At 35.3% G+C, this 14111-nt stretch overlaps 1 protein-coding gene across 1 annotated transcript in view; it reads left to right on the top strand.

Annotated features, from left to right (window-relative positions):
• Positions 1–14111, top strand: part of LOC131690117 (uncharacterized) — a 34699-nt gene that overhangs the window by 7206 nt on the left and 13382 nt on the right. Inside the window, exons 2-5 of the mRNA XM_058975652.1 lie at positions 6220–6440; positions 6508–6851; positions 6912–7100; positions 7166–7343. Coding sequence (XP_058831635.1) covers positions 6220–6440; positions 6508–6851; positions 6912–7100; positions 7166–7343 — 932 coding nt within the window. The remainder of the gene's footprint in view (positions 1–6219; positions 6441–6507; positions 6852–6911; positions 7101–7165; positions 7344–14111) is intronic.

The raw sequence follows: 14111 nt of genomic DNA, 5'->3' as shown, positions 1-14111 counted from the left end.
CGAATGAACTCATGGTGAATAAAGTTCATGTTTGACAATTCTCGGTGGTTTGTTTACCCTGTCAGTTGTGTGAGTGCGAGTGCAACGGGTGCTCATCTATTACATTCGAACTCACGTAACTTTCATGTAAACAAACCACTGAGATTTGTCAAACGAAGTTCATCCGGCTCATTTTGTGGGGTTACGTCGGTTGGTGTAAAACCTAGTTGCCAAAACCGGAACCGTGTCAAAAAATGGAACCTTATTTTTAAAGTTTGGATTTTCAATTTATGACTTCAAATATGTTTCAAGGATTTAATCATATGTTAAATGGAATGAGATGAAAAAAAAACATAAGCAAATTTAATTTTATTCAAGTTTTTATCAAATTCAGTCGTAGTCCTGTAGAATTCTCACAATCCTCGCGCACTTCTCCAGCGCAATGCCCCTCATTACGAAGGTGTAAAATATCATTTAATTCGAATCGCTTTTCTTCGGCCCACTGGGTGTCAAAACTCAAACAATTCACTGCATGGTTGTGCTGATTTCACTCCTGGGGTTGTTATCTCTGCTTTCTAAAAATTAATGAACAATTTAGTTTAAAAAACATAGCTCTTTTAAAAAATGAATATATTCATGCATTCTCTATAACTAACCAATCGTAAATCTTTCAAATGGAGTTGGAACATTGAAAATCGAATTGTAACTCTGCCAAAGACATCATAAAGCTATTTGTGGGCTATCAGTTTTGTATTCCCAAATACGGATTTGGGACGCACTACGGTCAACTTTCGATATGTACTGGAAATTTAGTGTCAAGTTTTGTCAAATTTTCTCCAGAACTAGTCTTATTATGCAGTGCAGCACATTCCTCTGTACTTGACTCTTAAAGTTTACAGATTATAGCTCTTATTATCAAAATTGATTCCGTCAGACACTAGTTATATTAGTTACCATTCATAAATTATGAAACACAAAAATTGCCCAATATTGACTCCCGGCTAACATCGCTATCGTCACTAGTATTTTAAGATATATAAACTAATCAATAACTTCGTACCGAACTCCATTTCCATATTGTAACCAAATCCGTCCCGACTACCTCGTTCTCAACCAGCAACCATTGATTTTGTCTTCTAATAGTTGATAGTCAGTCAGCCTTTCCTTTAAATGGCACAAATGTCTTCCTCAACACGGTGATCTATTTAAGAGGGGATAATCATATAAACGATCGAAATCATATTGAATTTTTGAGCGGCTCAAAATAAAATCTCCTTGTTAAAGGCTTATTTTTTATTTTGAGGATTTTTTTTATAAATATTTAATTTTTTTCCGTTAAAATATAGGGGAAAGTTACCTAAGACGGACATTGTGGGTAAGATGGACACCTTGCGTTTTTCACAAACTGGAAAATTCAGTTAAAATGTACTGATATTATAAGGAATTCCACGAAGATCCGTCAGAAAATCATTAAAATCGTGACCGACCATCTTAGATTCCGATGAAACTTTCCACGTTTCACCGTCATGGAAGACTAAATATTTTCCACAGGTAATAAGATTATTTTGACTCAAGAGCAACTTTTCAAAAGGGCGTAAACGTTTCTACATGTATGAATTTCAAAATTTTTTTGTTCGATTACTATATTTTATACAGCAAAACTATCTAAGAACGAGTTACAGGGAATGAATACTTCTGTCTGAAAAAAATATGCACTGAAAAAAATGTTGTGTCATTTTTCAAAAAAACAAAAATTTATGATAAAAATTGAAATTGCGAAGAAACCCATTTTTTAAAATTTTTTATATATTGTTACCAAAAACCTAAAGAGAAAAGAAACATTTTGAATGTGATTGCATGATGGAGAAAAAATCGGTAAAAATTTTTTTCTAGCAATAACTTCGTACATGTTTTTAAATTTCATACTAATTGACATATAAAATTGTAATTTTATTACAGAATATAATTCTAAGCACCATTTAAAATCAAAATGCATTTAGTAAAAATCTTCCAAAATGCGATAGATTTCGAGATATTTGAAATTTTGTTCCTTCAAAAACAATTGATTCGTGTAATTATGCTCTTTTTAAAACGATTAACATTCGCGTTACCCCATCATCAAATGTCAAAAATTTAATGTTTCTCGTTTTAAAGACGTAAAAGCAACTTTTTTAGTGTATTTGGATCATGGAGAAGCTTTCAATAAAAAAGTTTTCCTAACAACAACTTTTGACATATTTTTATAATTCTGACTGTTTGCAGTCAAAAATACAATTTTCTTTTTGAATATGATTCTAAACGCCATTTTAAATCGATATGCTCTTAACAAAAATTTTCTAAAATGTAGTAGTTCTCGAGATATTTTAACTTTTGTTTTAACAACACAATTATTTTGTTTTATTACGACCTTTTCATAAATTAGTCGCGTTTCTCCATCAACAATAATAGGTTTTTCAAAAGGTCTGTTAACTTCCCTGCAACTTTATCTTTGACATCTAGGCGATATTGTGAAACATTTGAAAGTTACATGAAAACAACCAAAATATGATTCAACTATATAGTTTAATCATCAGACATCAGTTTAATCATATGGTTGAAATATATTTTGGTTGCTTTCATGTAACTTTCAAATGGTTTACAATATCGCCTTCATGTCAAAAAGAAAGTTGCAGGAAAGTTTACGGGCCTTTTGAAAAACCTATTATTTTTGATGGAGAAATGCGACTAACTTATGAAAAGGTCGTAATAAAACAAAATAATTGTGTTGTTAAAACAAAAGTTAAAATATCTCGAGAACTGCTACATTTTAGAAAATTTTGAATTACATTTTAGAAGCATTTCGATTTAGAATGGCGTTTAAAATCATATTCAAAAAGAAAATTGTATTTTTGACTCCAAATAGTAAGAATTATGAAAATATGTCAAAAGTTGTTGTTAGGAAAACTTTATTATTGAAAGCTTCTCCATGATCCAAATACACTAAAAAAGTTGCTTTTACGTCTTTAAAATGATTAACATTAAATTTTTCACATTTTATGATGGGGTAACGCGAATAACTTTTAAAAAGAGCATAATTACACGAATTAATTGTTTTGAAGGAGCAAAATTTCAAATATCTCGACAACTATCGCATTTTGGAAGATTTTTGTTAAATGCATTTTGATTTTAAATGGTGCTTAGAATTATATTCTGTAATAAAATTACAATTTTGTGTGTCAATTAGTATGAAATTTAAAAACATGTACGAAGTTATTGTTAGAAAAACTTTTTTACCGATTTTTTCTCCAACATGTAATTACATTCAAAATGTTTCTTTTCTCTTTAGGTTTTTGGTAACAAAATATAAAAAAATTCAGAAAATGGGTTTTTTTGCAATTTAAATTTTTATCATAAATTTTTGTTTTTTTTGAAAAATAACACAACATTTTTTTCAGTGTATATTTTTGACAGACAGAAGTATTCATTCCCTGTAACTTGTTCTTAGAGAGTTTTGCTGTATAAAATACAGTAATCGAACAAAATTGAAAGTCATACACGTAGAAACGTTTACACCCTTTTGAAAAATTGCTCTTGTATCAAAATATTCCAATTGCCAGAGAATATCATGGAGATTCATACAGTGAACACACTTGCAAAGTTTCGTTCGAATCGACGAGGGTCATATTTTGCGGTCGGCCGGTTTCTCATGGAATCCCTCTATATCATTTTGAAAGTTTTCGAATGATTCTAAACTATATTGCTATTATTTAATATGCGAAATATCAGATATTTAAGTGAAAGATTTTTTTTCTCGAAAGCATGCATTTGGATATAATTATTTGAAGTCAGAAAATAACGATTTCAACTTATTACATGGGCACACCCACTTCGACTTCGTCTCATCAGAAACCGACACTAACTTTTTCTCGGAATAGATTAGCGCCGGTTTGACGCCAATCCCTAAAACTAAAACACACTTTATGTTTCAATCGAACGACTGATCAAACGTGATATCCCGTCCGAGCAGAAGTTCTATTTATGCCGATAAATATAGTATAGATTTTTACTTGAAAACCAGCTACATTTCCAGTGGTTCAATTTGCCATATCCTTTCGTTGAATGTTATCCCGATCAGAAGAGCATAACAAAACAATAACACTATTATAACTATGGTTGATATTTATAACAGCTGTTGTTATATTTAGATAACGGAATTGAAAGTGAATTGCGGACGGTTTTCTATACTATCAATATTATAGCATAGTCTTTAATGAAACGATCAATTTATGAAATGATCGTTTGTTACTAGATCACTGTCATAGATGATTATATCATATACAGTTTTTATCTAATCTTTTAGAAAAAAAAATATATCTCATTTAGTTATAACTTTGGTAAAATAATAACAAATTTTGCTACAATTTATATATGATTAGGCAGTTTTTTGTTTTATTTTTTGTTATTTTAACATTTAACCAGCCGGATTTATAACATGTTCTGTTTCAAAATATTTTTGAAATAAATAACTCCACTTGTTATAAATCAGTTATGCCCTTCTGATCGGGATTTAATACGAAATACAAACAAAATATATTACTTCACAGATGGCCAATATAATAAATTCATAATTATGAGATATTTGAAATTTTTGATTAATTCATTCTTTAGTAATAAGGTTAGATTTGTTTAAGTAAATTAATTAAAGGCTTACTAAAAGTCTAGATTTTAAATTAATATTTCTGCTTTGAGTTGCGTCAAACCACAAAGCATAGAAAAAGTTATTGAAGTGCAGTACACCCATAAATCCAATTGTCCGTATCATGTTAATGCTTCCTATGTACTCACCAGCCTATAAGTCTTGTTCACACTTTGGACGTGGAATGTTTCACCAGCCGGTAGATTAAACGTTCCATGTCCAAGGTACGAGCTAGACTTCGTTTCCATTATTACTCAAACGGTATTGACATGTGTCGGTATTCTATTGGCGAGTTCAAATAGTTTATAGAGTAATCGCCGCTGAACTGCCAGTTAAATCATTCAGCGCAGCTTAAGCCTTAAGCTATGATTGTAGGTTGAGATTTAGTGGTTTTTTCAAATATTTCTCAATTTGATGTTGTTCCTAATCCAACACGAACAGGTTTGTGGTTTCACGTGCTTTACGACTTCTCCAACAGTTACTTATGAAAATGCATATCAACTAAAGCTTCAATCTGGTTAAGACATGTCTCGATTCAATTCACATCAAAGGAATAAAGGATGAACGCGAAATTATTGCAACACATTAAGTTCACTATCGACTATCAAGATTTTATCAGACAAAAGGTCAGTTATATACATTTGTTTTGTTTAATTTGAAACTATTGTGTCTATTATTTCAGGTTGTTGGAGAAATTCTTTACACTTTCACTTCATAAAAGCTTGTATTGTCATCTCCGGGACAATTTACTCATTTTTATCCATGTTATTATGTTATTGATATTTACTACTTCCTCCTTGGTATATCCTTGTTCCCGCTTCATTATGACCCAAAAGCTTCCGATTACACATAATTCTAAGTTTGGTAGGGTCATGTCATGTTCCTGAATGCAACGAATTGATATTATACCATTCCCGCACGCATGTATCTAAATGCGGCAAAAAATGCGGAATCACGCTATTCAAAGGATGTAAATAATACATTTAAAAAAAATGAGTGAAATTCGGTTACATTCTACAAAGTTGTTTCAATTATTTTGTATCCGCCCTTTATCTGGCCTTGTTAGATGATTAGATGATATTTACGAGGAACATGCATTTATTAATATTGGATGTTGAGTCACGCACCGTGCCAGAACAATTCCAATTGAATTGTGACACCATATTTGCGGAATTGGATTAGCCTCAACGTTTTTGAGTTACTCCAGATACTAACTGCACAGAATATCATTTCGATGCTACATCCTATTATGTTAGATCAGCTGTGACGAAAATCTGTCACTGATCGTTTCACTTCACCGCAACCGATGTATTAGATTTCAAATATCGCCGCGATGGTCGGATGGAAATATGTGTTTGTGTAGTTGTGGTATAGAAGGTCAGAACTAAATCGTTTTTAGATTCATTTGATACTCAGCCTATGGTTCAAGAACTTTTCACTTTTACTCGATTCTGAATTGAATATCATTACAATCAGAAAGAATTTTTTTTGAATCATTCAATTGTTTCTAGACGCGACTAAAACGAAACCAATTGAAATGTTCTCCAATCCTAATCCCATTTCAGCGCATCCCAATAACCCCGAGCCCCCTGCTAACCGTCAACAAATGCTGTCCACCGGAGGAATCGTTCCGGCACGAAAGTATCGCTCGCTGCAGTGTCACCCAGCGAAGGTCACGCTTGTCGATCATCAGCCGAGAGGTCGATATGTACCATCGGACCTGCTACAGTTTTGGGCGCTATCTAAAGCACAACATTTCCGTCAACGGCAAATGCATAGGAAAGCAGTAAGTTTTTTTTCGCGTTCGGAAACAAGTTTAGCTAAATAGTTAATGTTACCCTTACGTGGTTCAGTTTAGTGTTCAGCGATGACGGCGCCCTGTTCACGATCATTCAGAACGGTTCGTTGATGGTAACCCGGGCAGAAGAGATGGTGATTTACCGGGATTTTTGTGTGGAGGAAACGGGCAGCTCGGTGCTGGCTGCATATGTCTGTGACGAACAGGTTTTCCCGGATCCGTTCGACGTTGCGGATAAAGTGATCATCAGTTCGGCACTGCTGACGCTGTTCGTGACGGTTCTGATCTATGCCTTCGAGAGGAACTTTCACACGACATTCGGAAAGTTAATTATGATACACGTTGGGTTTCTGTTCGTGGCATTATTGCTGGAGGCGGCACTGGCAGAGTTTGAAGAATGTATGTGCTCATGAAAGTTTTTTACATGATTTTCGAATACTAATTATTTCACCGTTTCAGCAATTTACTCTACTATCGTGTTTATTTTGATTGAAGCTTCCTATGTTAGTTTTGTCACTGCAAATCTTCATCTTATGATTTCGAATCAGGGAGATTATCAGAAATTGGATGTTCGAAATGTGGCTTATCTGGCATTTGGTTGCTGTATTCTTTGGGTTATTTCCGCTTTATTAACGCTGTACTGTAATGGTAATTGCGACAAATTGTGTCAGGATATTTACATCTGTTCATTTTTCATTTTTTTTTTATTTCAGAGATTATAGTCGTTCTATGTGCAGTATTTAGTAGCCTCGTATTTAGTATACTAGTCAATGTATTCGTACTTAGGGGAATTGTTAGCCGACGACATCTGCTGCTGACATCGATGGACAGCTGCTATGAAATTTCCGATAGCATGGAATTTTCCAGCTATGTGCAGTATAGAAAAGAAGTGTAAGTACATTTGGCATATATTCTATAGATTCTAATCTCAATTTAATAGACTACTAATTGCTGATGATGGGATTGTGGAATCTGGAAATGTTTTAACTTTTAATTGAAGCGTGTGCAAAAATGGGAGCTAGAAAGAAACCACGCCAGATTAAACTTCACGTACCCAAATTAATTCACACTAATTCTAGCAATTTTTAAACTGCTCGGAAACCCGATTCATCACAAATTCAACTAAAAAAAGTAGTTGCTCTTTTGACTTCGTCTAGTTGAGATTCGGGTGTACCGAATTTTTTACTCAAAACAATAATGTTGATGCTGCCAGCCTTAGTCTGGACTAGAGCTTCCATTTCCCGACGGTTTTCAGCTTCCCGGGATTCGGGAAATAAATAATAAATTTCCCGGGAAATCCCGGGATCCCGAGAATACAGAAGAAAAATAAAAAGGTGAATCTTGAAAACAAAAGAATAAATTGAAATGCTTTCAAACCCGTTTGATTGCATGTATATCTGCCCTAAAGCAGTTGTCAGAAGATGGCGATTTGGTGGCCTACACATCATTCAATCATTTGATCGTTTGAAGTTTACGCAAAACTTTTACTTGGCTATATGTATATTTTGGTAATTACGATTACTATTGGGATGATATACTAAACGCAGCTGCTGGAGTTACTGTCCAAAATTGGAATTCGTTGTTCTGATACGATGGAATGTGATCAATTTAATGCAAAGCACCTTCTTTGGTAATTTTGAATGAAAAGATTGAGCTGCTTCAGGGTAGTATGCAGTTACTTCCGATCAAAAGAGGAAAGTTTATACATGGAATCCATTTCCGTCACAGTAGGATCAGCATCATTTCGAATGAAGTGTGAATCAAAATCAAGCAGATAATGGACGAACTGTGCAGCGATGGATGAAGCCTATTATCGATTTACTGTTACGGGCAAGTATCTGGATTGCTTGATCGTATCCCTTCAAAAATCCTGCCTGCATCCTTGAAAGGATTAAAAGAGTTTGGATGCGCATGATATTGGACAGATACAACGTTATGTATTTCTTTTCATACATCCAAAAATTTACAGATATTACAGTTACAATATAACAAATAAGACGAAATATGCATTCGATGAACCGACCAAATATTTCTGCAGACGTTCTAGAAACATTCCTTATTTTAAATAGCGTTTGCGTTAAGCATGATATCACTACAAACCATCCCAAGTTTCGAAACAAACACACATCGATTTTTTAAGAAAGTAACGCAATTTCCATAACTAGTTTGAACAAGCCCTTTCATTCAAGATCTAACTATTAATATAAACTATTAAAAGAATTGTTAAAAATCTGATCAATCGGTTCATCGGTGGCAGAGATATCGTGCGCATCACTAACGCTACTGTAAGGAAATGGTTCGGTATGAAGGTCGGCAAATTAATCCATTTTTGAATAAAAATTTGAATGAATGCAATATTCTTTAGCAGTGTTTTGAGTATGGCGTGGACTATATACCTAAAAAAATCACGAAAACATATCAGTGAGCCTAAAGATATATAGTCCCTTAATCTGCAAATCAGTTGAAAAAGCACAATCTGCATTCACTACTCACTCCAAATGTTTGCCGGTAGAGATATTTCCTACAGAATTTCAATTGGAGAATCTAAGTTGTATGGAATAAATTAAAAATCTTTTTTTCCCGGGATTGCCGAATCCCGGGAATGAGAAAACACAATTTCCCGGGAATCGGGAATCCCGGGAAATCCAAAAATCCCGGGATTCCTGGGAAATAAATTCCCGGTATGGAAGCTCTAGTCTGGACACGAACGTTTCAGCCACGGCACAAACCTTAAAAGTTTACCTGGGGTAATGCTTGAAAAGCATGTCTCAGCCTGTAAAGTTTGTTTCAACCTGGACACAAACGTATTACCGTTTCAGACAGAAACAACTGACATTCAACTGATCTCATTGTTGATTTAAAGTAAATGATCATTATATACAACGTATTTTAAAATAATTACAAATTTTGATTGATGATGACTCTGAGATCGTTGATGTAAAAGTTTCTTGGAACGCTGGAGTCGAAGAGATGGTAGCCAAACTGAGTCGGATGACGTTTCCGCATGAACGTAACGATTGAGCATTTACTCGGGTTTAACCCTCAAAAAGGCAAGGTGTCTCAGAGACCCCGCTAGTTGCAGATCTCTAGTTTTAATGGACTTGTAACTTGAAATACAAATGATCGAGTGTTTTCAGGTTATCGATTCTCTTATTTAAAAAAAACAACATAGAAGAGGATTTTGATTGTGTTGGGTGTTATGAGCGATGCTTCTTGAAGTCACAATTTAAGCTTGCCTTTTTGAGAGTTAAAACCATTCTGTTCAGATCATACCACGTACCAAAGCTCTCCAGTTCCCTCTGATGAAGCTCGGTATCGGTTTTATCCCGTGTTTATCGAAAAAAAAATTCCTGTTGTCGGCGAAAGAATGACTGGGTCTTTGTAATTTAATTTTGTAATTTGTCATGAAAGTAGAGGAGGAATATTACTGGACCGAGATGTCTTCCTTGTGTGATTCCGGATGTAGCGAGTTGTCCTGTCTAAAACAAGCTTATCAAGCTGGGACAAATACCTACCTGCATAATCCTAATGGCCAGGATGTATGAACATAATTGTTGTCGTTTTTCGATGTATTTCAGCAAAGTTTGCATCTTGGATAGTTTGCTTTCTTTTGGTATGATGTACGTCTTGAATTAAAATCAATAATAATTTTCACTAACTATTATTTGAGAAAAAATAAAAGAAATTTTGATTACATATTTTATTTGTTGATTCCACAACTGCTTAGGAATACATGAATGGGTTGTCTTATTTTTTCATTGAATGGCTTTCAATGTGTAATCGGAGATTTTAGTCATTGTAGTTGAAAAATGTGGTGTATTTGTGGCTACATTTTCGCTATTTACGTCAATGCCATAAAATTATTCGAGTTGATTATTCTAGTAATACATGACCACAAATAATGAATTGGTGGAAGCTATTGGAACTGTAGGAGTTCATGGGTTTTACAGGCAGGTTTTATAGACATACGGTTTTTGTACAAAAGCTATGGGAACGTTTCCGTTCAGTAGAATAAGGGATAAGATCTCTATCAGTGTAAATTAGAGTGACAGAAAAAAAAATGATCCCCATCGGCCCACCCCTGAGTCGATTCCTAGTCCCACCAGGAGTGTCTGCTCCAAATTTGAGCCAAATCGAACAAGTCTAGCTACCGGACCAACGTGCTTGAAGTTTGTATGGGATTTTTCGACAATTTACATGGAGAAAACCCACTTGCTCACATTTTCACCGCTAGGTGGCACTGTATACATCAGATTATCACCAAAAGTGAAACTTAAGAAGATAATTTTATTATCTACAACTTTGTTGAAGACTGCAAAGCGATCCGACTCCAATAGGAAAAGTTATTAAACTTTTAACGAAGTGATGTCTGAGTCAGTTTTGCATGGGGCCTAGCAGTGCATGGTAGTGCATCAGTACTAGGTTCTAACAAACTAAACATTTTTATGGAATAACGGTTAGATTTAGCTGAATGCTATGTTCGGAAGAATTGTAGTACATAATACGAGTTATGTTTTGGTTAGAAAATTGTAGTTCCACATCTGACCGCATAGATGGCGCCAACACTAACTTTTCAACGAAGAGAGATAGAAATTAGGTGTCTTCTACAAAGTTGTAGAACAAGAATATTGCAGTAATTCTTCCAAACATCTCGATATTCTATCTCTCTTCGTTGAAAAGTTAGTGTTGGCGCCATCTATGCGGTCACAGATTGAACTAAAATTTTCTAACCAAAACATAACTCGTATTATGTACTGCAATTCTTCCGAACATACTATTCAGCTAAATCTAACCATTAATCCACAAAAATGTTTAGTTTGTTAGAACCTAGTACTGATACACTATCATGCACTGCTAGGCCCCATGCAAAACTGACTCAGACATCACTTCGTTAAAAGTTTAATAACTTTTCCTATTGGAGTCGGATCGCTTTGCAGTCTTCAACAAAGTTGTAGATAATAAAATTATCTTCTTAAGTTTCACTTTTGGTGATAATCTGATGTATACAGTGCCACCCAGCGGCGAAAATGTGAGCAAGTGGGTTTTCTCCACGTAAATTGTCGAAAAATCCCATACAAATTTCAAGCACGTTGGCCCGGTAGCTAGACTTGTTCGATTTGGCTCAAATTTGGAGCAGACACTCCTGGTGGGACTAGGAATCGACTCAGGGGTAGGCCGATTGAGTTTTCAAAAATTTATTATTTTTCTGGGCAGTCTGTAAATATTAGTGGGGGCAACCAAGGTGAATTTAAACAGAGGAGAGTTGACGCAGTGCCCATCGCTAACGAAGCCATGCCGTTATGGAACTGACAAAAAAATGACATCAAAAATATCTTACTGCGCTATCTGGGGTTACGTGTCATTTAGAGATGGTCGGGTTTGGGTTTTTGGACCCGAAACCCGGACCCGACCCTAACCCGATGGGTTTCGGATCGGGTTCGGGTTCTATAAATTTAAAATTCTCGGGTTCGGGTAGGGTTCCGGGTTTTCAAATTTGGATTTCTCGGATTCGGGTCGGGTCCGGGTTTTTGAAATTTTAAACTTTCGGGTTCGGGTTTTTCGAATTCGGGATTTTTGAATTCGGGTCGGGTTCGGGTTTTGAGTAGATCGCACCAAACCATTTTTTGGTGTTGTGTACGTCTATACACAACACCCAGTCTCTTTGTATAGTAATTAACTTTGTCGGAAAATATTGGTTCAAACCAGTAGAAATCTATGGGAATTAGAGCCAATACAAAGCCATCTATTGATCCAGTCCTGATTGGTCGTTTTGAAAGTAGCATTCGAAAAGTTTTCAAAAGTATCATGAATGCTCAGTACTTTTTAATACATATCGAATAAAAATTGTACATCGAGAATCAAGATTTAACTAAGTATATGTATGTGTAGAACGATTTTTTTTCTCCAAATATGACAGTCAATCACCCCTCGGGAGATTCTTAACCATGAACCAAACACCCTGTATATGAAACAAGCACTTTTTGTCAAATTGTCCTCAGGCTGGGCCGTAGCATGATCCGGCTTTTTTCATGAAAATACATGAGTTTCCACGATCTTGAAGAATTGATCGTAAAAATATTGTGTGTCCTGTTGAAGCCATTGGCGGATTCGTAGAAGTTTAGAGTCGTTACGAGAACTCCAATGGAGATGTCGTTGCATCTCTACTGGCGCGTATACCGGACTAGCTAATGATATGACATCAAGAACGCGTTAGAGAATCTTGATTGATACCCTTCGACACAAGTTTGACCGTACCAACCATTAACGCGGATGACGTCGTGTAAACTGTCGAATACGAATTGCCAATTGATATTGCTTAATTTTATATATGTAATTATATAAAACAACTCTTGCAGGAATGGTTTTCGATAGAAATTTTGGTTGAGTACGACGGGCAAGTGTGAATATGTCATTATTACGCCTTTTGTTTCCCCATGCATTAGCCGCCGTTTTATCATACTTTCCGGTTAAGATATCCACATTTTTTTCAAGTTTATCGGAACATTACAAACGTTCAATAAGTAGATTTTGTTCATGATGATGATGATGGTCCCACCTCATACCCCCACAAAGGTGTGAGCTGAACGATGTATCTAAAAGATAATTAATATTTTGATCCATAACAAAACCAGTTAACAAAAAGAAACGGACTGGTTCAATTTGCAGACATAGCCTTTCCTTCAAAAGAACGTAACCAGATACATTTCGAATATTCCGCCAACAACCAGGGTCCATCAAGAAAATTTCCATTCCGGGAAGATACTTGATAGAATCGGGAATTGAACCCAATAGCTTCCATTTCCGATAATTCTCTGTAAGACTCCTCCCGCCTGACCAAGACATCGGTACTACCACCTGCTAAGATGAGCAGTGACGAGCCTAGTGGCAGTGCAGAGTCCGGTCGAGTTATATCATCCACATCAGACCCCTTTATTGAAAGTTTCCTACCATTAACCCAAGGCAATTAAGGGATACTCCTATCCGAGAACATCCCTGATTGATCAGGAATTGAACCCGATATCTAGTAGTTATCAGAAGGAGTCATCAAGCCCCACACTCAACGAGCTAACTCCGTTATTACCACTATCGCAGCAATAACCGAAATTAACTCTATTGTCGAGCAAAGTCAACACAACTCCATCATCAAATCAGACCCTGAACACAACAAAAGTCTAAAAGCTTCGATTCAACCCGATGAGCTTTTAGTGCTGGTCACCATGTTCGATTTCAAGTTAGTCTCTATCTGCTTAGCGCGCGCGTGGCTCAGACTTTTGTAGACATCTCATTATTTTTAATAACTTTAATAAACAAGTAACAAAAATCCATCATCATCATAGCGAATATAATAACTTAGTGTGACTAAATGCAAATAATAGAAGAGAAAAAAAAATACAATCTTCGTGGTATTACATAGTTATTCAAATAACTCCAAAATATAAAAATTCAAAAAATCTGTCTACAAAGCAGATTTTACGTGTGAAATACATAGTGTTTTGAACTCCGCTAATGTTGCTGCACGTTTAATATGCCTAGGCATCGAATTGAAAAAACTTATTCCTTTGTACAACAAGGAGTTCTGTGATCTACTAAATAAAAAGTTTGGTGTTCTTGCATCCGACGCGTTTCTAGTGTTGTACCTATGCAAATCACTTCCTCTTT

The sequence above is a fragment of the Topomyia yanbarensis genome, chromosome 3 (genome assembly GCF_030247195.1).
Source record: "Topomyia yanbarensis strain Yona2022 chromosome 3, ASM3024719v1, whole genome shotgun sequence".
In the NCBI taxonomy this organism is placed as follows: Eukaryota; Metazoa; Arthropoda; class Insecta; order Diptera; family Culicidae; genus Topomyia; species Topomyia yanbarensis.
Note: the sequence above shows the minus strand (reverse complement) of the source record. Positions and strands in the feature narration are given on the sequence as shown.